This window comes from Pelobates fuscus, chromosome 11 (genome assembly GCF_036172605.1).
Source record: "Pelobates fuscus isolate aPelFus1 chromosome 11, aPelFus1.pri, whole genome shotgun sequence".
NCBI classification, from domain to species: Eukaryota; Metazoa; Chordata; class Amphibia; order Anura; family Pelobatidae; genus Pelobates; species Pelobates fuscus.
This window is the reverse complement of record NC_086327.1, coordinates 14,958,583-14,982,914: the sequence shown is the minus strand read 5'-3', so window position 1 is coordinate 14,982,914 and position 24,332 is coordinate 14,958,583. Positions and strand designations below refer to the sequence as shown.

General features: G+C 41.8%; 1 protein-coding gene across 2 annotated transcripts in view; it reads left to right on the top strand.

Annotated features, from left to right (window-relative positions):
- Positions 1 to 8,676: 8,676 nt before the first annotated feature.
- Positions 8,677 to 24,332, top strand: part of LOC134578187 (sialoadhesin-like) — a 77,957-nt gene continuing 62,301 nt past the window's right edge. Inside the window, exon 1 of one of the 2 annotated variants that reach the window (XM_063437205.1) lies at positions 8,677 to 8,772. In XM_063437205.1, the coding sequence (XP_063293275.1) occupies positions 8,733 to 8,772 (40 nt within the window). In that variant the 5' untranslated portion in view covers positions 8,677 to 8,732. Of the gene's footprint in view, positions 8,773 to 10,915; positions 11,000 to 24,332 lie in introns of those variants that run through there. The other variant, XM_063437206.1, reaches the window with a different exon arrangement.

Below are 24,332 nucleotides of genomic sequence, written 5' to 3'. Positions count from 1 at the left end.
TTCACGATTTGACATGTATTTATTTAGAAAATGATAACTAAAGAACATGTTTTCTCTTTATATCATTAATATGTGTGTAGATGAAGCATAGTCACAGGTATAATGTATAAGGTTTATACTAAGTCATAAAATTAACCACTCCATAATGCTGAGCCAGAACTTCGAACATTTAACTTAAGATCTAAATTAACAAGTGTAAAGTAGGAGTTAAACAATAAGGAAAATACTACGTTAAGTGGGAATTACTTCGCTATTTGAGAACACATGAGTAGCAATGATGTGCAAAGTCCACAAACTGTTAAATATCAGGTTCATAGACAACATTTTCCGTAGTTTAGTAAGAAATCTGAGATCCAAAACTAACAGTATTAATGCTGAGCCAAAGTTTATTTAGTGCTTAGTACATAAAGAGAAACTGTGAGTAATGAGGGTATATCTAGAATGTAATGTGGATTTGGTGAATCCTCAGTGGGCAGTCGTTCTATTTTTGATACAGATAGACAAAGACAGGAAAGCTAAACATCAAAGTCGGACACAATGATGACTGCATTAGGTAAGTAAATTTTACATGTGATACATTTGGAGTTAAAGGGACACTGTAGGCAACCAGACAACTTCAGTTACTGTCACTTAGTGCTGCAATGTAAAACATTGAAGTTCCAGAGAACTGCAATGTTTACATTGCAGCTCTACATCTACTCTCAGTGGCTGTCTACTAGCTCTGCATGAGGACCTCCAGTGTCAGATTTTCCCCATAGGAAAGCATTGAGTAATGCTTTCCCATGAGGAGGTCTAATGCGGAGCTTAGAGCAATGATTGACAGGGAGCTAAGATGGAGCCATACTGTTGCAGGATCAAGAAGTGTAATTTTCTATATGTAATTACGTTTTTCACACTTCACAGTGTTGATTAGAAGCAATGCCAGAACTCATAGGGACTTTAATGAGAAACAGAAAGAAAAGGATATTGTGTTTATACCCGAGCTTATTGTTCACACCCAAGCCCAAATATAACATGCTATCAAAGTTACAATCATCTATGGGAGTATATAAATAGATAACACAAAGACCGCTCCAACGGCACCCTTAGAATATCCACCGAATTATATGAGATGCAAACATGTATATTATCAATTCTACTGATTTATTGTATATATATATATATATATATATATATATAAAAAGACATAGATACAAACTATATAAAACAGCAAGGCAATAGTTAATTTCATGCCAAGATCACACAGTCAAAAGGTATCGGTAGAAGAAGGAAAACCAAAATAAAAAACCTAAATGGTGACTGAACGCATATTATGCTCCTTCCTCAACAACATGCATTCAGTAACCCTGTAGGTTGTTTTAATTTTTTTATTCCCACACCCCCTGAGTACATTTTGACTGTGGGGTCTTGCATGAGATTATTTATAGAAATATACACAACACATGTGATATTCAGCTGATCTTCCTAGAAAATAAAAACTAAAACATAGTGTAATACAGTTTTATGGAAAATATTCTCTGCTATAGATTGCACTCAAAAGATATTGAAGTAAAATGCACTCCAACGGTGGCTCCCCCGAAGTAGATGTGGGGCTAGTGTTTCCTTCTAGTTCAATCTATAGCAGAGAATATTTTCCATAAAACTGTATTACACTATGTTTTGTTTATTTATTATTTTCTAGGAAGATCAGCTGAATCCCACGTCTGTTGTGTATATTTCTATGGCTTGTTAAGACCACCATTTGGGAGGTGATCTGTTGGAAGCTGTTTCTGTGTTATTGATAAGTATATTTTATTATCTTTGTCATTATATTTGTATTTTTGGTTTGTAGTATATGAGATTATTTATCCCTTATAGGGTGTACCTCTGTCCATATTTATATTTATTTTTCTACATTAATTCAACAGACTTAATTGCACACATTTTTGCTTCTCAGTTGATATGCTAAGATTGCAGTTAGAACTGTCTTTGGATTATAGATTATTTACCAATGGAGCTATGACCACAGGCACCTGGGATTCCTACTACGTAATGGAACTGCAGTGAGTATATTATTTATATTATCTCGCACTTTTGGGTAGCGTCAGGATTGTACTGTTGGAGTACGTAGATAGGTTGCTCAAAGTTTTATTGGCACAGGTACAATTCAAAGGGACATAGGCTGAGCCAGGTCAAAACCTTGCGTTATGGATCTACTGATCCTGTAAGCACCTGAACTGCAGCTTAATGTAGTGGTTCCGGTTCAAAGAGATTGTCCCTGCAGGACCAGCAATACTAACATTGCCTTTTCTGAGAAAAAGGAACTCACACAACTGCTAGAGTAACTTCCTGATTCAGTTTTGCAATCTTTGCAAGAGCGGCAGTCAGTGTCTTCACACTCATCATGCTCACGTTGAACGATCCCCATAGAAATGCATTGAGTCAATTCAGCTTGCTTTAATGCCTGATGTATGCATTGTCAACCCTCTCTGTCTCTGTCTCAAGTGCCAATTTCAAAATAAAATTTCACTTTAACAAACCTTCCAATTTGCACCATCCTGACTCTCATCCGGACAGCTGGGAGAGTGTCTTTCCTCACTTTCTTTTAGCGTTCACTCAAAGTAAATGTGAGAGCGTCTTATGGAGATTGAATGCTTTTCTATAAGTAGTGTTCTATTTGCGCATGTACCATAGGACCTTGATGCTTCTCTTTAGAAGCATTGGATTGGCCACAAGAAATCCTCACTCGTGCTCACTCCAAGTGGCAAAGTGGAGCTTCTGCAAGGAGATTGTCTCACTGCTGGATTACAGGTTAGAATCTTATGAAAACAGAATAGAGAAGACATAATATTCCCACAGCCTGTTCCTGAGCCAGATTTCTAATTAGTGAGGATAGTTTTATGTTTCCAAAAAGAGGCATCTGATGATTTAAAAAAAAAAAAAAAAAAAAAATTAAAAACAAATGTTGCCTGGGAGATCTTTTGTGCGGTCTTTGCTTGCATGTAATGCACTGTCCAAGCTCTCTCTTTGTGAAATGGAGGGGTGGGGCTCGGAGTAGATGCATGAAGTGTGAGTCAGCAGCTTTGCAGTGATGGGAAGAGAGTGTTCCACTGTAATTGGCTCCTCGAAAGTGGTGGCGGTCTCAGGGGGGGAGATTATACTTGATATAATCTAAAACCATATCACTATGGTATTTTTGCCTGGGTAAGTTGAGAGCTATTTATAAAATGTGCAGAAGGCATCTGCTGTAGTGTCATGGTTATTCCCATCATGGTTCACAAATTTAGAAACAAAGGAGACTTGGTGCCACTGTTTAAAGGTCTTTAGCACATCGTTTTCAACACCTATTACCATAAGACTAAAAGGTACGGCCCATCAGTAACATTGCTCATTGGGCATCTATGCTCAGTAGCTTTTTTATAATTCCATTGTGAGACTTGTTGTCATTATTTTAAACAGTTGCCTAGAGGGGCACATTTTATGGGCTTGTTTGAGATTGTGAATATCAAAGCATAGTGAATTTTTCAAAGCTATCCTCTCTTTTTTGAGGCGGGCTCACATTTTAATCTGAATCCCACATATAACTCCTTTATAAGCTTTTCATACTGAAGGCTTAAATATATCACCTGTACCATTTGTCATAAAATTCTCTTTCAAATGCAGTTCCTACTTCCTCAAGCACCCTGAGGGTAATCCAGGTAAATGAATTTAATCTAAACTGGGGAGAGGGTGGAGGCACATTAAAAAATTCAAGAGGAATGAATACAGGGCCATTGTCTAACAAAGCAATGCTATCTATGGAAACATCGCAAAACAGATAAAGTAATGTGTGCAATAAAAACATATCTAGTCTGGTATATACAGTATGGGAGAAGAAGGAAAAATCCCGACTAGCAGGGTGTAATGTGTGCAACAAATTCACTAGATGATGGGAGTGCAATAACGTCTACAGAAGTTGTCTTTGATGGGCCAAAGAGTATTTCTGTAATTAGTATCATACTATTGGGATGTATATTTAGAATTGAGAGATGGAGTTCTCCCCTCTTGGAAGTGAGTCTCCTGTAGGAAACAAATATGCACCATCAAACTATGAAACTGCTGAAGGAAAATTGTGCACTTCTTTGTGGTAAAGCCCCTGACATTGAGCGGCATCAGCTCTAGTTTAGCTTTGATATCTTATATAGGAAGTAATGCCCACAAAGTAGACAAATGAACCACAAAAAAAAAGGAAAAACAAATGTAACTATGTACAAGGTAAAATAAAAATAAAAACATGAAGGTAGGTTAACTTTAATATGCATAATACATGAGTCAGTGTAAAAAAAAACAACTGTTATGGGGATGCAAACTATTTACCACTCGTAAAGAAGAAAGTAATGGCATAGGACATCTAGCATTTAAGCATTTGGATAAAGCATTTCAAGAATTAAAAAAATAATAAATCAAAGAATTGGTATTTTTAGTGAACATTTTACCCATAAGTAACTAGAATAGATCGGCAAGTATGGAGGGCCCCTTAAGGTTTTTTCTCCATTGGGGCAAATGAGTATCTTAATGTAGTGGGGGGACTCTCCTTTTTTCAGGGTCTTCAGCCATCATGCCCTTTAAGAGAGAGAGAGAGAGAGAGAGAGAGAGAGAGAGAGAGAGAGAGAGAGAGAGTCTGTAGAGGACAGTAAATGGAGGCTGTTACGACACTCACCGCCTGGGGAATGAAGCCGCCGTTTAGTCGATAATCCCCTTTCTCCAGAAATGCAATTTCAGTATAACCGATCATAAAACTCCCGAACGGAGCATACGAATGCGGTAACTCCCGATCAGCAATCCATCCGAAATCCTTCCACAGCTAGAAATAAACGAAAGCGCTGTCCCAATAGTCAATCCCTCCACAAACGAGACAAAGCTCCGTTTTGAAGGTCAAGCAGTAATGTGTTTAATGGGGGCTACCTGCCCAGTATTTATGCAGGTCTCCACCAGGTAGACACTCCCCTAGGGGACCTGGTGGAAGACTGTAAAACATTTTAGACAGTAGCCAATCACAGTGGCTATAACACAAGCCCTTCCCATTTTACCCATAATACATCTTTTCCTATCCCGGAGATAATTAGGGAGAAACCTAATTAACTCCGAGGATAGGAACCATCGCCATTTTAAAATCAAACACAAAAAATGCAATAAAATACATAAAATCAGAAGTACCGAATATATAGTGTTCGTGCAACGTATCCCCAGATAGCCTGGATCTGAGGGCATATTCCTACCGAATAGCGCTCAGGTCCGATGTACACAGTCCAATCGCCATGGAGTCAAAGTCTCTCATAAGTCCTTCGGTATACGAATGACTCCATGGGACGGCTATCTGGGTAAGTTCATACGGATGAAAGAAACTCCCGAACGGAACAGTGTTCGTATGCCTCCAAGGGAATAGAAGGGGAGACGGCTGTCTCCAGCGGTGTTCGGTAGATAAAGAGTCAGTTTTTAGATCCATGGGTTTTGCACCGAACACCGCTGATTCGCCTCGTGTCCAAAATGGCCGCCGCCTCGTGTTCGGCATACGAACGACGACCACCCATACGGATGGAATGGAGAGGTGTTTGCGGTTAACCACAACGTTCTAATTTGTGGTCAAGGTGTTAATGAGCCGCACACTCCTCTCCTGGGTGGCCGATGTTCGGTAGTTTCAATCGGTACTTTAGAAAACGTACGAACAAAAGCATACGGACAGGAAATCCACGAATCCAATGCAAACAGACGAACCAGCAATACAGGTCTATGCAGCAGGGTTCGTCACAGAGGCTAGTCCAGTCCTGAACATCTTGAGCTGGAAGGCTCAAGGCCTGTTGAAAAGCTGATATTATCTGGCAAAGAGACCGATTAGGATTTACCATGATGGGATACATTTAGAGCCGGGAGAACCCCTTAATGATAACAAATTAGTTTTTCACATAGGGCATCAGTCACCAACTTAAGTACTTGTTGTTCTTAGAGAGTAGAAGGTGATAAGTCCTGTAGGATCAGTATAGGCTGCCCTTTGAATAATATTGAGTCAGAAGAAGTTACTTTACACAATATGTCCTCCTTAAGGGAGAAGTGGTGGAGTTGATAATTTATATCATGGGGGGGAGCCCTTAGGGATCCAGTTGGGACAAAAACGTTCTGCGTAGCAGGGTGGGGTAGCGCAAGCGAGAGAAGGCACTATAGGGTACTATAGTGCTAGGGATACAATTTTGCATTCCTAATCAGTAGTTTCCCTGTAATAGAAACAAAAACTTTGGTTGGACAGAAAAACGTCTAAAATATAATTTACCAAAAAATTAAAGTTCCAGATAAGGAAACACTGCATGTTGAGTAATAGCACTAATATATTGCAAAAGTGTCATATATCTTATTGGAATTTCTTGGTTATAATAAAGAAACACACTTGTGGCATGTTTTTAAAAAAACTGCCTTAGAAGTTGTGAAATTTTAGTCTAAACTTCCGTAGTTTAAGAAAACAAATACAGTCTACAAAGACAAGCAATGAATGCACGTAAGTAATTCCGTTCTCTACATTTTATATCTGCTATTTAGTCTGGTTTGAATCCACAATACAAATATAACCAGTCAGCATTTAAGTATAATCAAAGTTTACTTATAGGCTAAGCATAATGTTAAATCCATAGTAAATATTAGGAGCTTGTTCACTAAATGCCAAAAAGCAGTTGTAATGTTATTCAATAGTCACAATTCCCCAGTTTTATCGTAATGTAACCAATTCATAAAATATATGCTAAGTTCTCTTCTCTGTTTTAGTTTTCTCTTGAAATCATCTGAAATTCAAATAACTTCTCTGATTTGGCTATTCACAAATAGCCAAGTGCAACCAAACCCAAACTTCATCCAATTTTACTTTGGTGTCGGTGCCCTCAATATGAGTAGTCAGTTTATTCTAATGGTTTAAATTCTTACCTGGGGTCCACTGGAAGCTCTCTGCATGAGCCAAGCCTGGCATTACAGAGATAGAATAAATATTGACCAAGAGTGATCAGCTGATGGTCTTAGCATGCACTGCAGGACTTGTCTTAAGAGAGCTTAGAGAAACTCCTAGCAGAAGCGTCCAGCTCTCAGACCAGAAAAAAGGTTCAGGGACTGGTTCCCAACAGAACCCAGGAAAGAAATCAAACGGTTACAAATCATGCAGTAGTAGTTATGGTGCTAAGAGCGTTATTTTAAAGATTTTTTTTGTCTCCATGTTGACTGCTTTTTTGGGGGGACTTTGCAAAGAACAGCACCTGTTTTAGTCTATCTATTATTTATTTTGGTATATGATTGCCAAGGGGTACACATTATGATTATTTGTCACTTGGAAACAACAATTGAAGCATTATATAGAAAATAAAAATAGAATGCTTAGAGAAACTTTTATTAGTCAATTATTTTTTTTCTTCTTTGGTTAAGAATCATTTGGCCCATCTAGCTGTTTTTATTATAAATAACTGAAAACTTGGGCTTTTTCATAGTGGGGTGTTCAGATCTTAGGTTAATAATTTCAGACTATTTAGTGGAGCGTACTTTAGCCAAGATGTAATAGGAATCAGCATCAGTCAATAATGCATGAGCTGTGATAGGCAGCATTAGTGGTCGATGTGGTGGGTTTTTTTTTAGGGTCACTGTATAAGAATTGTGAGAGCTAAGTTGTATAGACATATTTTTGCCATTTAGCCCAAACAGGTGGGGTCTCAGCCAGGGAGTGGATCCAGATAACAAACTTGGAAGTGGCGCCTCCAGTTTGTGTGACAAGTTTTAAAAGGAAGATATATACATCCACACAAATACAAATGCACACATTTACAAAAATGCATTCAGTGATCAATACCTGCAAACATTTTGGCATTAAGCTTCTGCTATGACATTGAACTGATGTCCTAAATCCTGCCTGAAAAATTAAATGCCCTTTCCCCCTGTATGTGTAGAGCACTTGACAAGTCGTGGCCCTTGCAATTTTTTTTAATAACTTGGATGCAGGCTTTTGGGACAGAGCGTTGGTGACATAATTCTCCTGGGCTCTCTGGGGGAGCTTTTGTCCTGGTACTCCCTCCCTGGATCCACCATTGGTCTCAACTTGTAAAGCTTGGGTATGGTATGTAGTAGTTTTCAATAAGTGGGGTTCTGAGACCACCTGACTCAATAGGCTGGGTTCTAGTAGAGCTAGCCAGTCTTGTAAGTTTTTTTTTGTTTTCCCATATGTGACTGTTGAATAAACATTGGTAAGGTTGGATACCAATGTTTGGCAAGAGAATTGGATATGTTCTAAAATACTAAATCAATCGTGGTAGGAGCATGATAAACTCATTCTTTTAATGACATCCTAGTCCATGGAATATATGTATGTGTTTCACAGTGTCCCTATTCACAATGATGTCATTGAGAGCACTGTATATATTCTTGCTATCTGTGATACTTATCGTTGCAAAACTAGCTGTTTCCTTTGTTTCATTCACTTCCTATAACACTATGAGTCAGTGTAACTATACTGGTGTTTCCCTTTAATTTCTGACAGTATGTTTTTTAAGTCTATTTTGTTCATACACACAATTTCACTATATTTTTGCTTACAATATGACAAGCTTAGCAGAAGTATTTGGATGTAATTCCAAGCTTTGGTTGCTGGTTAAACAAAAAAACAAACCATTTAATTAATTCTTTGTATTTTAGGTGTGACTGGAAGAAGATGTAAGACTTCAGAAAGGCTGACATACTCAGACACACTCAATATTATGAGCTTCAACAAGACGTTCCTCTTAATTATTCTGCAAGGTACAAGAATACGCTAAATACTTGTTTTGCAGCCTCACCAGATATCAAATAAAGAAATGAAGTTAGCAAAGCAAATCACAGTAAAAAAAAGAGCAGAATTAAAGGAACATTCTGAGCACCATAACCACTACAGCATACTCCACTATCGTTACAAAGCTCCTACCTAGAATCTTCCATTAACCCTGCTAAGCGAAACACTGCCATGCTTAGTTCAGACAAACAGTTTCTGACCGCTTTGTAGCTGTAGAGGAGCAGGTAGTGGTACCCAGCAAACCTCAGGTAAGGAGTCAAATTGTTATAAAACAGTTTGACTAATTACAATGGCTATCCTGGCACTATAATCTCTGCAGCACACTGTAGTGGTTATGGTACTTGGAGTGTTCTTTCAACTTAAGCTCTATGGGTTAGGTGTATTCAAAAACAGGTAAACAAGAATTATCATAAGAAAATGTATTATTTTTATTTTCCTCAAAATAGGGAAATAAAATTAGTCTTTTGATTTTATCTCAAACAACATAATTATTTTTAACTTTTTCATGACAAAACTAAAATTCCTGGGAGAGTTAAAGCAAGTATTATGACCATTTGCCCTTAATGTCAAAAGAAACATGTCAAATTATTTGAATAATTTATTTTTTATCATTTTTTTAAAATAAAATAAAATGTCTATGAAAACAAGATAAAGTGATGTTTCTATCTCTCATTTCATGAGAGGACAAACAGACTTCTGCAAAACTACAACTTAACCCCTTTTATATATATTAAAAACAATGGTAAGAATGTGATAAAAGAAAGTGCTCAATCACCTGTGCTAATCACTCTAAAACACAACATCACAACAAGGTGAAATATAAAAGTCCAAAAGTGATAGCACAACATTTGTTGCATAAATACCACAAATAAACGTATGATGTGGAATCTAAAGATGCAAATAAAAAGACCATAGGGTAACATAGTTAACACAGTTAAAATCTATATACACTATACTAGTCCAACTCACATGGTTCTGAGCCACTTAACAAAGCTGGCTCAGACTAGTAGCACGAAATGGAGGATGCAGTGGCTGGTAGTAGTGGGTCACAATATTCCATTTTCCAAAAACAGTAAGGTTGATCTTACACCATAAATACTCTAGGATGCATGGAATCGTGGAATAGGTGAAGAAACATAGAATTTATTGCGACAAAAATAGGAATAAAAGTAAAAAAATGATCTCACATATAAAATTCAAGTCCGCTGTCCACTCAACACGTTTCGGCTAACGCCTTTCTCAAAAGTGGGTTGCTGTCATCCTCCTTCATGATCTTCTCTTTTAAACCTTTAGATTTGGAGCCTTTCCATGACATCCTCTTGTAGTTCCGTGGTGTACTTTCGTTAATAAGCTCCATTCCTTCGCGCAACAACCTCACAACATCATTCCGCAATGACATAATTCCACGAATGTAGATTTCAAAACTGTGAACCTCTCACCCGAAATTCTTAACTCTTAGATCATTCTTACGCCATTTTGTTGGAGTCTGTTTGGATATAACTTGCTACAAACGAGCATCTTTACTCCTAAAGCAATCCAGCACCATATTATTGGAGTTCATCAATTATATACCTAGCTACAGTTTATAAACACATAATAACTGCACTATTAAAACCAATTAGTTGACACAATATATATCAAAACATAGTCAGCTTTATAACATATTAAAAAAATTTTAAAAAGACAATAAAAAGCATTTTAATTAATATTACAAAATCAAATAACATTATTAAAAACCTGTATAGGAAATACAAAGTATAGTTAAAAAAAAAACCTTTCATATAAATGAGTTTATTTCAAAATCGGCATTTAAGCCATGAGGTAGTAAAGTATCAATATTACAAATCCACCTCATCTCTGATTTGCTGATGAGGCTATTAATATCTATTTTGCAAATCTGTTTTCATTAGATTTTGAAGAAGTATCAAAATAGTACAAAGAAACAAAAGAGAGCAGGCCTCAGAGTCATTTGCAAAGTTGTCACGATTTAAGTTGAAATATCACAGTACACAGCGTTAATTCTCTTTATATGTTGTACAGCAATATACTTCTCTGTAACCCTTGTATGAGTGACTTTTGTGTTGCGATGAGAGGATTTTCCCCAACATAATTCTTGCGGAACTAGCATCCCGACATTTGGGGGTCTACCAAAGTTAATGTCACGGCACCAGGTTTACCAGTGGTATTGTAATTCAGGTAAGTAAGGCCTGCTAGAAGGAGCAGTAGAGTTGTAAAGAGGTGAGTAGAGATAGAAAGCAGGTATTGTCCCTCTCCCCCCCACCGAAGGCCACCCCACACTGGCCGAATCCTCATCATCCGGTTCTCAAGCATACCTTATAAGTCAGGCACCATGTACACAAACCACGGCTGCCAGGCCTCAGCATGTCTGGACCCCCTTCCAGCTAGAAAAGCAGGGATCGCCTTAGATGCCTGTATATCCTCAACCCTGTGCAGCCAGGACTCCCTCGATGGAATATCAGTCTGTTTCCAAAGAGCTGGAATCATGGTTGGTAAATGGATTGTAATCTAATCGCTAGGATCTTCGTGAATAGTTTAGCATCCACATTGAGCAATGAGATTGGACGATAACTGCCACACACCTTCGGGTCCTTACCTGATTTCAAGAGAACAGTGATCATGGCGGCCAGTGATTCTGCACCAAATTCTCCTCCATTCGCATTGAGTGCCTTCGTCAGCCGTGGTGTAAGCACCGTCGTAAATTTTTATAGTATCCAACGGAAAACCCATTGGGTCCCAGAGTTCTTCCTCACTAATCGGGGCATCTAATAAGTCCGGAGTCACATTCTTAGAGACATGTTTTCGCAAGTAGTCAACGATCAAAGTCGCCGTGCACTCATCCTCAGTTACCGTATTTGGTATGGACAGATTACATAAAGAGTGATAAAAAAACAAAATTTGTTTGTTATATTAAAAACCAAAGAAAAACAAGTTACCTGCACTCTCTCCTTAATCCCTATGTATTTTTAAACAAATTGAGGTTTTTTAGTTACATCCAATGGCCATGAGAGGGTAAGCCCACCTGCTAACGTCAAGGCAGACCCCCATAGGTGGGTCCTAACTAACCATTCACTCTGCTTCCTTGAGCCTCTGGCAAAGATATCTCTAATGAGACAGAAAGGAGTCTTTTTTATATACACCCCTACATATTTATTAACCATTAATAGGGAACACATGGGATGGGCAGCAGCATTGTAACAAAGCTGTGTGATACAAAAAGTGGATACAAATGCAGAAAGATAAGTCCTGCACTCACTCCCATCACTACTGGGCGGCAGCAAAGACTACAGTACACATCAGCCCTAATATATAGTAAAAACCAATGAAAAACAAGTTACCTGCGCTCTCTCCTTTATCCCGATGCATTTTTAAACAAATGGAGGTTTTTTAGTTACCTCCAATGGCCATGAGAGGATGAGCCCACCTGCCAACGTCAAGGCAGAGCCACCCCGAGGAGGGTCTTAACTCTAACCATTCATCCTGCTTCCTTGAGCCATTGGCAAAGATATCTATAATGAGACAGAAAAAGGTATTTTTTTTATAAATTCCCTTATATATTTATTAACCCTTAATAGGGAACACATGGGATGGGCGGCAGCATTGTAACAAAGCTGTGTGATACAAAAAGTGGATACAAATGCAGAAAGATACGTCCTGCGCTATATAGGGGGTGTATATAAAAAATACCCCTCTCTGTCTCATTAGAGATATATTTGCCAGAGGCTCAAGGAAGCATGCTATATTGTTCGGGAGGGACAACATTTTATTCGTTGACAGTTTCAGTTTGTGGACCTGTGTACGGGGTAGGTTACCTCTCAATAATCGTGCAAGGAATTTGCCTCTTTTGTTCGCATGTGCATTGAAGAAGCCTTTGGAATGTTAAAGAGATCTGAGATGTCTATTTGTAAGAAGGTATGTCAGCCTACGTCTAGCTTGTAATAACTCCCTATATATTTCTATTGTCTGTGTCCATTTGTGTTGGGATTCTAGGCGTGAGATCATGCTATAGAGGTGTCAGGATTGGGACAGGGATCCAACACGCAGAGTACAAACAGTAGAAAGGTACGTATACCGGGCCTTAGAATGGCCGGACTAACGTACAGAGAATAACAGAGAATAGTCAGAGACAAGCCGAGGTCGAGGGAACGAGAAGACAGGTAAGCGAGAGACAAGCCGGGTCAGAGGGATAACAGAGATAAGCAGAATAGTACAACAAGCCGGGTCAAAACCAAAGAGAATACTAGAATACAAGAGCACTGAGTGACTAGACAAGCTAGAACCACGACAGGGCAATGAGCTGACGAGAGAAGCAAGCTTAAATACCCTGAGTCCGGAGAGTAGACACGCCTCAGCTGGGTGCTGATTGGATAAAGCCAATAGAGTGGCAGGTCGCTCGGGATGGCGTCAAGACGTCACGTATCGAGCGTCATGTTAGAAAAGGAAGCGGATCCCTTGCGGCCAGCGTTAGAATGACTGGATGGACCGCGAGGAACGGGAGATATGGCGTGTCTAGACGGATAAACAACTAAGTCTCTACCCTTTTCAAAGGTAGAGACCTCAGGTACCCTGACAGTACCCCCCCTCTCAGATACGCCCACCGGGCGGAAGGAACCGGGACGAGATGGGAAGCGGGAGTGAAACGCCCTGCGGAGACGAGGAGCATGAACGTCCTCCTGAGGTACCCAGCTCCTCTCCTCGGGACCATATCCCTTCCAGTTGACCAGATACTGTAATCTTCCCCGGGAAAATCGGGAATTGATAATGGAGTTGACCTCGTACTCCTCCTGACCGTCCACCTGAACCGAACGAGGTGAGGAGACCGTAGAGGAGAATCTGTTGCAAATCAGTGGTTTCAGCAAAGACACATGAAAGGAGTTGGGAATGCGTAAGGCCGACGGCAGAGCTAGGCGATATGCAACCGGGTTGATACGAGACAAAACCCTGTAAGGACCTATGTACCGAGGCGCAAATTTCATAGAGGGAACTTTTAAACTAATGTTCTTAGTACTCAGCCATACTCTATCCCCAGGAACAAAAACTGGAGCCGCCCTTCTGTGTTTATCAGCGTGTTTCTTGAACAACATAGAATTATGCAGAAGAATTTGACGAGTCTGATCCCACAACTTCTTCAGATTGGCGACATGATCATCAACCGACGGTACTCCTTGGGAAGAAGAGACCGAAGGAAAAATGGAGGGATGAAAGCCATAGTTCATGAAGAAGGGGCTGGAACGAGTAGAATCACAAACGAGATTATTGTGTGCGAACTCTGCCCAAGGAATCAAACCGACCCAATCATCCTGGTGTTCGGAAACAAAGCAGCGCAGATATTGTTCAATCTTTTGATTAGTACGCCCAGCGGCTCCGTTAGACTGAGGGTGATATGCAGAGGAAAAGTTCAATTTGATACCTAATTGAGAACAGAAGGATCTCCAGAATCGTGAGACAAATTGAGAGCCTCTATCAGAAACGATTTCAGAAGGTATCCCATGTAAGCGAAAAACTTCTCTCGCAAAAATCTCCGCCAATTCAGGAGACGTGGGGAGTTTAGGCAACGGCACAAAATGAGCCATCTTAGTGAATCTATCCACCACCGTGAGAATAACAGTCTGTCTCTTGGAAGCAGGTAAATCCACAATAAAGTCCATGGCCAAACAGGACCATGGTTTCTCAGGAATGTCCAAGGGAAGCAACAAACCACAAGGAGATGCGTGAGGCTGTTTAGTCCTGGTACAAGTCTCGCAAGCTCCGACGAACTCCTTAATATCCTTTCGTAAGGAAGGCCACCAGAAATCCTTGGAGATCAGGGAATAAGTCTTGCGAATGCCAGGATGACCAGCCACCTTGCTTTCGTGGAAACACTGTAAGAGCTCCAGTTGGAGTTCAGGAGGAACAAATTTTCTTCCCTCAGGAGTCTGTCCAGGTGCCAGATGCTGTAAGTTCAAGATCTGGGCAAGCAACGGAGAATGGATTTTGAGACTTGTGTTAGCAATAATATTGCATTGGGGTACTATAGAGGACAGAACTGGTTCAGAAGAAGCCAAAGGTTCATATTGGCGAGATAGAGCATCGGCTTTAGAATTCTTTGAACCAGGCCTATAAGTAAGAACGTAATTGAAATGGGTGAGGAATAACGACCAACGAGCTTGCCTGGAAGACAATCGCTTGGCCTCTCCAATATAGGACAAGTTCTTGTGATCCGTTAAAATAGTAACAGGATGTAATGTCCCTTCCAATAAATGTCTCCATTCTTTTAAAGCCTTGATAACAGCCAGTAGTTCTCTGTCACCAATGTCATATCTGCTCTCAGCACCAGACAGTTTTTTAGAAAAAAATCCACATGGACGTAATGGTTTATCCACACCTAGCCTTTGGGATAGGATAGCACCTACGCCAGTCTCCGAGGCGTCTACCTCAAGTAGGAAAGGAAGAGTGGTATTAGGGTGAACTAAAATTGGGGCGGAAGCAAAAAGCTCCTTGAGAGTTTTGAAAGCAAGGAGAGCTTCCGTAGACCAATTCTTAGTATCAACCCCCTGTTTGGTCATATTGGTGATGGGCGCAATAATAGAAGAATAACCCTTAATAAAGCGCCTATAGTAATTGGAGAACCCAATAAATCTCTGAACGGCCTTGAGACCCTTGGGTAGAGGCCAATCTAGAATGGACTGGAGTTTATCCGGGTCCATCTTAAATCCCTCCCCAGAGATCACATAACCGAGGAAATTTACTTGGGATTGATCGAAACTACATTTCTCCAATTTGCAGTACAGACCCTGTTGAAGAAGTTTGTGCAAAACCCTTCTGACCTGTTCGTGGTGAGTCTCAATCTCTCTAGAATGTATGAGTATATCGTCCAGGTATACAATAACACACTCCTGCTGAAATTCCCTAAGAACCTCATTTATCAGATCCATGAATACAGCCGGTGCATTACATAACCCAAAAGGCATAACTGTATATTCATAGTGACCGTAACGAGTATTGAACGCCGTCATCCACTCGTGTCCCTGCTGGACTCTCACCAAGTTATATGCCCCTCTGAGATCTAACTTGGTGAAAATGGTAGAACCCTTTAAACGATCAAAGAGTTCGGTAATCAAAGGAATGGGATAAGCATTCCTAATGGTTATCTTGTTCAAACCTCGATAATCAATACAAGGCCTAAGTGAACCATCCTTCTTTTTAACAAAAAAAAATCCAGCCCCGGCAGGGGAGGAGGATCTCCTAAGGAATCCCTTGTCTAAATTCTCGTGAATATACTCCTCTAGAACTGAATTCTCTTTAGTAGATAACGGGTATACATGTCCCCTGGGAGGCATGGTACCAGGGAGTGGGTTAATCTTGCAATCAAAGGATCTGTGTGGAGGTAAGGTATCGGCTCTCCTTTTATCAAATACTGCCTTTAAATCCAGGTACTGAGGCGGTATTTGAGTCTCTGTAGGATTAGAGGAGTTAGCCGACGTGTTCGCCAGGCAAAGGGGCGAGACCTTCCGCAAACATTTCTCTTGACAATTCTGACCCCATGAAATTATCTCCCCTAACTCCCAATTAATGATAGGGTTATGTCTCTTTAACCAGGAGTACCCCAGGACTATGGGAATAGAAGGAGAGGAAATGATCAACAGGGATAGGTCTTCCTCATGCAAGATACCAACAGTTAAATTAATAGGTATGGTCTCACGGAAAATAACAGGCTCAAGTAAAGGTCTACCATCTATGGCCTCAACGGCCAGAGGTGTCTCCCTTAACTGGGATGGGATAGTATGCTTGTTAACAAAAACTTGATCGATAAAGCTCTCAGCAGCTCCAGAATCAATCAAAGCCATGGTTTTTACTACTCCCTTCTCCCAAGTCAAAGAAACGGGTAGCAGAAGCCTGTGATCTTTATAATTGTGAACAGAGGACAAAATAGATACACCCAAGGCCTGTCCTCTAGAGAAACTTAGGTGCGAGCGTTTCCCGAACGATTGGGACAATTTAGGCGTAGGTGACCTCTGTCTCCACAGTACATACATAAACCCTCCTTTCTCCTGTACTGTCTCTCCTCCTCTGTGAGGTGAGTATTACCTATCTGCATAGGCTCAGGGAAACGTGAGGTTTCGATCTCAGAATTTCGAGATGCAGGAGCTAGTTTAAAGGAGGGTCTACGAGTCCTATCTCGAGTGTTCTGCCTCTCTCTTAAGCGTTCATCAATGCGAGAGATAAAAGAAATTAAATCCTCCAAATTCTCAGGGAGCTCTCTAGTAGCGACCTCGTCAAGGATTACATCTGATAACCCATTTAAAAATACATCTATATAAGCCTGTTCGTTCCACTTAACCTCTGCCGCCAAGGATCTGAACTCTAGTGCATAATCCACAAGTGTTCGATTTTCCTGTCTAAGGCGCAACAGTAACCTAGCTGCATTGACCTTCCTACCAGGGGGGTCAAAAGTTCTTTTAAAAGCAGCTACAAAGGCATTATAGTTATAGACTAACGGGTTATCATTCTCCCATAAAGGATTAGCCCATCGCAGAGCCTTCTCAATGAGTAACGTAACAATAAATCCAACCTTCGCTCCATCTGTAGGATAGGAGCGGGGTTGTAATTCGAAATGGATGCTGATCTGGTTCAAAAAGCCACGACACTTTTCAGGAGAACCGCCATAACGTACTGGTGGAGTAATACGAGAAGAAGCACCAACAGTAGCTACTTCTAGACCTGAACTTACAGGAGAGATCGAAGGAGTACGTGTCTCCTCTGGTGGGTTACTAGCACGAGACAATAGCGCCTGTAGTGCTAGGGCCATCTGATCCATCCTGTGTTCCATGGCATCAAACCTGGGGTCGGAAGAACCAAGCTGACTGTTTGTACCTGCAGGATCCATTGGCCCTGTCGTAATGTCAGGATCGGGACAGGGATCCAGCACGCAGAGTACAAACAGTAGAAAGGTACGTATACCGGGCCTTAGAATGGCCGGACTAACGTACAGAGAATAACAGAGAATAGTCAGAGACAAGCCGAGGTCGAGGGAACGAGAAGACAGGTAAGCGAGAGACAAGCCGGGTCTGAGGGATAACAGAGATAAGCAGAATAGTACAACAAGCCGGGTCAAAACCAAAGAGAATACTAGAATACAAGAGCACTGAGTGACTAGACAAGCTAGAACCACGACAGGGCAATGAGCTGACGAGAGAAGCAAGCTTAAATACCCTGAGTCCGGAGAGTAGACACGCCTCAGCTGGGTGCTGATTGGATAAAGCCAATAGAGTGGCAGGTCGCTCGGGATGGCGTCAAGACGTCACGTATCGAGCGTCATGTTAGAAAAGGAAGCGCATCCCTTGCGGCCAGCGTTAGAATGACTGGATGGACCGCGAGGAACGGGAGATATGGCGTGTCTAGACGGATAAACAACTAAGTCTCTACCCTTTTCAAAGGTAGAGACCTCAGGTACCCTGACAAGAGGTCCGCCATCTGCTAGAGTGCCAATTTTTTCTTCATAAACTCGATGCGCATCAGCATGCCCCGTATTATGCTCTTCCCAAATTGAAATAGGCGGAGTATCATTCCTTTTATTTTCCCAAAAGTACTGATGCGAGGCTTGATTCATTTGCTGTCCTACCTCTTGGTCCAGAAGGAGCGCCTCATTAAGCCGCCATGTCCAGGTGGTAGGGTGAAATAACAGAGATTCGAGCTCTATGCATACCGAAGTCCAAGTCAGACCAAGTCAAAGGTCCGATCGATGCTTTCAACAGGTGAGACAGGCCCTCAAGCCTGGTGAATAAATAATCGATACGGGAATATCTGTCATGAATTGCGTATAATCCTGTCAGGATCGGGACAGGGATCCAACACGCAGAGTACAAACAGTAGCCAGATACGTATACCGGACCTTAGAATGGCCGGACTAACGTAAGTAGTACAGTATAGAATGGTCAAAGACAAGCCGAGGTCGAGGGTAACAGAAGACAGGTAAGCGAGAGACAAGCCGAATCAAGGGTAACAGAGATAAGCAGAGTAAGGTAAACAAGCCGGGTCAAAACCAAAAGGGATAATAGAATACACAAGCACTGAGTGACTAGAACAAGCTAGAACCACGACAGGGCAATGAACTAATGAAAGAAGCTCTGTTAAATACCCTGTTCAGAGCAGTAACCACGCCTCCGAGGCGTCCTGATTGGTCCTGCAGCAATTGACTGACAGGTCGTTCCGGGGGAGTGTCCTGATGACTACTTCCTGCCTAGATGCTGTAAAAGGCAGTCACTCCCTCGCGGCCGGCCTAGCATGACCGGATAGACCGCGGGGAAGGGAGCCATCAGACCGTCTGGATGGAGGAACAGCCAAGTCTCTACCTCTTTCGGAGGTAGAGACCACAGGTACCCTGACAGTACCCCCCCTCTCAGATACGCCCACCGGGCGGAATGAACCGGGACGAGATGGGAAGCGAGAGTGATACGCCCTGCGGAGACGGGGAGCATGAACATCCTCCTGAGGTACCCAACTCCTCTCCTCAGGACCATATCCCTTCCAATCAACCAGATATTGTACTCTCCCCCGGGAGATTCGAGAATCAATAATAGAGTTAACCTCATACTCCTCCTGACCCTCCACCTGAACGGAGCGAGGAGGGGCTATTGTGGAGGAAAATCTGTTACATATGAGTGGTTTCAGCAATGAAACGTGAAACGAGTTCGGGATGCGTAAGGTATTAGGAAGAGCTAAACGATACGCAACTGGATTGATACGGGTCAGCACCCTGTAGGGTCCAATATAACGAGGAGCGAACTTCATGGAGGGCACTTTTAAATGGATGTTCCTCGTGCTCAACCATACCCTATCACCTGGAACAAAGACCGGAGCCGCCCTTCTACGTTTATCAGCGTGTTTCTTGACCAACATAGAGTTGTGCACAAGGATTTGTCGAGTTTGATCCCACAACTTCCTCAAATTGGCAACATGAACATCAACCGACGGCACCCCCTGGGAAGGAGAATCCGAAGGAAGAATAGACGGATGAAAACCATAATTCATGAAGAAGGGGCTTGAATGAGTAGAATCGCAAATGAGATTGTTGTGTGCAAACTCCGCCCAAGGAATCAAACCGACCCAATCATCCTGGTGTTCAGAAACAAAGCATCGTAAATATTGTTCAATTTTCTGGTTGGTACGTTCAGCAGCTCCGTTAGACTGAGGATGATAGGCAGAAGAAAAGTTTAATTTAATACCAAGTTGAGAGCAGAAGGACCTCCAAAAGCGGGAAACAAATTGGGAGCCTCTGTCCGATACAATTTGAGAGGGTATCCCATGTAGGCGAAAAATCTCCTTAGCGAATATCTCTGCCAATTCGGGAGAAGACGGGAGTTTAGGCAGGGGAATGAAGTGTGCCATCTTAGTAAACCTGTCAACCACGGTGAGGATAACAGTCTGTCTTTTAGAGATAGGTAGATCGACAATAAAGTCCATGGCCAAACAGGACCATGGTTTTTCTGGAACCTCCAAGGGGTGCAGGAATCCACATGGAAGCGTATGGGGTTGTTTGGTTTTAGTACAAACTTCACATGCAGCGATGAACTCCTCAATATCCCTCCGTAAAGCAGGCCACCAGAAGTCCTTAGAGATCAACGCGTAAGTTTTGCGAATACCAGGATGTCCCGCCATCTTGCTATTATGTAAACACTGTAAAAAGTTCCAGTTGAAGAGCAGGAGGAACGAAATGACGGCCCGCAGGAGTCTGTTTAGGTGCTAGATGTTGCAACTTAATGATCTCGGCCAGTAATGGAGAATGAATCCTGAGATTCGTATTAGCAATGATATTGCATTTCGGAACTATAGAAGAAAGAACTGGTTCAGGTACAGTAGAAGGTTCATATTGGCGAGATAATGCATCAGCTTTAGAGTTTTTAGAACCAGGTCTGTAAGTCAGTACATAATTTAAGTGAGTCAGGAATAAGGACCAACGAGCTTGTCTAGAGGATAAGCGCTTAGCCTCCCCAATATAGGACAAGTTTTTGTGGTCCGTCAAAATCGTAATAGGGTGTAGGGTCCCCTCCAACAAATGTCTCCACTCCTTTAAGGCTTTAATGACTGCTAACAGTTCCCTTTCCCCGATGTTATATCTGCTCTCAGGCCCAGAAAATTTCTTAGAGAAGAAACCACAAGGGTGTAACGGTTTATCCACCCCTAACCTTTGAGACAGAACAGCCCCAACTGCTGTCTCAGAGGCATCGACCTCAAGCAAGAAAGGCAGAGTCGTATCAGGATGGACTAGAATGGGAGCTGAGGCAAAAAGTTCCTTGAGAGTCTTGAAAGCACCAAGAGCTTCCTTAGACCAGAACTTAGTATCAGCCCCTTGTTTGGTCATATTGGTAATAGGCGCAATGATAGAGGAGTATCCTTTAATGAAGCGCCTATAGTAGTTGGAAAAACCAATAAACCTTTGGATAGCCTTGAGTCCTTTGGGCAAGGGCCAGTCTAAAATAGATTGGAGTTTTACAGGATCCATTTTAAAACCTTCCCCAGAAATCACGTATCCAAGAAAGTCTACTTGAGACTGATCAAAACTGCACTTCTCCAATTTGCAATATAGACCATGTTGCAGCAGTATGTGTAATACCTTTCTGACCTGTCTATGGTGAGTCTCAATCTCCTTAGAGTGTATTAGTATGTCGTCCAGGTAAACAATAACACAATCATGCTGAAACTCCCTAAGTACCTCATTAATCAAATCTTGAAATACTGCAGGAGCATTGCATAGTCCAAATGGCATAACAGTGTATTCGTAATGGCCATACCGGGTATTGAATGCCGTCATCCACTCGTGACCTTGCTGGATTCTCACCAAATTGTAAGCCCCTCTGAGATCTAACTTGGTGAAGACTTTGGAGCCCTTAAGACGATCAAATAACTCGGTAATCAGTGGGATAGGATAGGCATTTCTGACAGTTATTTTATTCAAGCCTCGGTAATCGATACAAGGTCTCAGCGTGCCATCCTTCTTCTTAATGAAAAAGAACCCCGCCCCGGCCGGAGAAGAAGACCTCCTGATGAATCCCTTTTCTAAATTCTCCTGAATATACTCCTCTAGAACCGAGTTTTCCTGAACAGACAAAGGATATACATGGCCCCTCGGAGGCATAGTCCCGGGTAGAAGCTTAATCTTACAGTCAAATGACCTGTGTGGAGGCAAAGAATCGGCATTCTTCTTGTCAAACACTGCCCTTAAGTCTAGGTAAAGGTCTGGTATTTGTCTTTCTGTGGACTGAGTAGGATTCTCCGGTATGTTAATATTAGCTAATGGAGAAACCTTGCACAAACACCGATCCTGGCAGCCCTGGCCCCACGAGAGTATCTCTCCTAACTCCCAATCGATAATAGGGTTATGTTTTTTCAACCATGGGTACCCCAGAACTATGGGAACGGAAGGAGACGAAATGAGCATAAGAGATAATTTCTCCACGTGTAGGATACCAACATTTAAATCAATGGGTATGGTCTCACGAAAGATAACAGGGTCTAGTAGTGGTCTACCATCTATGGCCTCAACGGCCAAAGGTGTCTCCGTTAGCTGGGATGGGAAATTGTTCTTACTAGCAAAGGCTTGGTCGATAAAATTCTCAGCAGCGGGGGGGCGTGGCCTGACCGTTCAAGCAGATGGACGTGTGAACGATCAGCTCCCAGAGAGAGTCGGATAAATACAGCGATTACATCCATCAGAAAACGTGAATAACGACCTATTCACACACAGATCTCCCCTCAAAGCGATGGCACAAAGATCTACCAAGAAAGCTAAGATTAAACCAGCATCTATGCAAGTCGCGGCCTTACAATCACCGCAGCGGCGGGCGCAAGATGGCGCCGAGAGACCTGCATCTCCGGCATCGAGCTCCGGCCGGAGCGACGAAACATCTATATCGATGAAGCTAATCCCAGCCACAGACTCATCTATCAAAAAAATGCTGCTGGAACTGCAAACTTCCCTGCAAGCTGACTTCGCCAAATTGGCTAAAGAAATCAGGTCAGATGTACAAGCGCTTGGCGAGCGCACTGATTATTTAGAGACGAAGACAGAGGAACTCATTTCCGCGCACAATAACGTGGCTGCGGCCTACGACAATGTAGATGCTAAATTAAATTCTATAATCCTTAAACTGGCGGATCATGAAGATAGGGATAGGCGGAATAATATCCGCATTCGTGGGATCCCGGAAGATGTTAAACCGACCGAATTGGAGAAATTCGCGACGGCAATGTTTAAAAAGATGCTCCCTGATATCCCAGACTCGGCCCTCTTGCTAGACAGGATCCACCGATTGCCGAGACCTAAGAACCTACCTCCCACCCTACCAAGAGATACAATTACTAGAGTACACTACTACACAACCAAAGAGGCACTTATGCAAGCAGCCAGAAAACTACAAGTGTTCCCAGAAGAATACAAGAACATACAGCTCTACACGGACCTGTCAGCCACTACCTTAGCAACGAGGAAAACGTTTATGCCAGTCACAAAGGCTCTACGCGCAGCGGACATTCCGTATAAATGGGGATTTCCAGCAAGGATCCTGGTGAGAAGGAATGGTGTGGAACATCACATACGTAGTCCAGAAGAGGGAGAAAGACTTCTAACGGAATGGAAAGTGCTGACAGGAGAGACCTCCGCCGGGATGACATCTACACGCCAACTCTCCTCTTCTTCCCCGATGAAAATACCCCACGATTGGAAAACCGCAGCGACAGCTAAGTGACTTTTCTACAAACATGCTTTAGAGGCCATAGATGTCCCCGGGTGATATTCTCACCCCTCACGGACTGTAATTGTGATCGTTTATGTTATAGGGATCTGTTTACACACAGATTGCTGATTGACCCTATTGTTAGAAAGGGTGTTCTGTTGGAAACTACCTATGCCCCTAAAGTCATTAAGCTATTACTAAACCACATGTATATATACAGCCTCTAGATAGCTAGAAATATGAAGAATGAAAAAAAAAAAAAAAAAAAAAAAAAAAAAAAAAACAACTTCTATAAATGTTTAGACGACATGTATGTCTATAGAACGAGGGTATATTCACAATAAATAAGGAGAGACTCTCCCCCCCACGTGGGCTTAATGCCTGCAGGTAGCGATGATGCTCAGGTCTCAAGAGAGAGACCTCATGAATGTATATAGTTTGTTTTTTGACTTATGTTTCTTTCGTTTCTATTTCTCCTTTTCCTATTTCTCGCCTTCCTCCTATGACTTCCCCCACAACCTAATGACAGACATTCAAAATATGGCTATCTCCCAACACACAGATAGCTCCACTATAAGAAAGAAATGGACATTGACCCAAAGACATTTCAAGATAACAGAGCATATAGAGAAAATACCTATGAAACACAACACCTTAGAGTACGTCCAGGCCACCCATATTACACCGGGTACAATATATTATATCATAGAGTTAACCAGCCACAAACCCTACATGAACCATGACGCTTAATTTTATGTCGCTTAATGTAAAAGGCTTGAATTCCCCGCACAAGCGAAGGA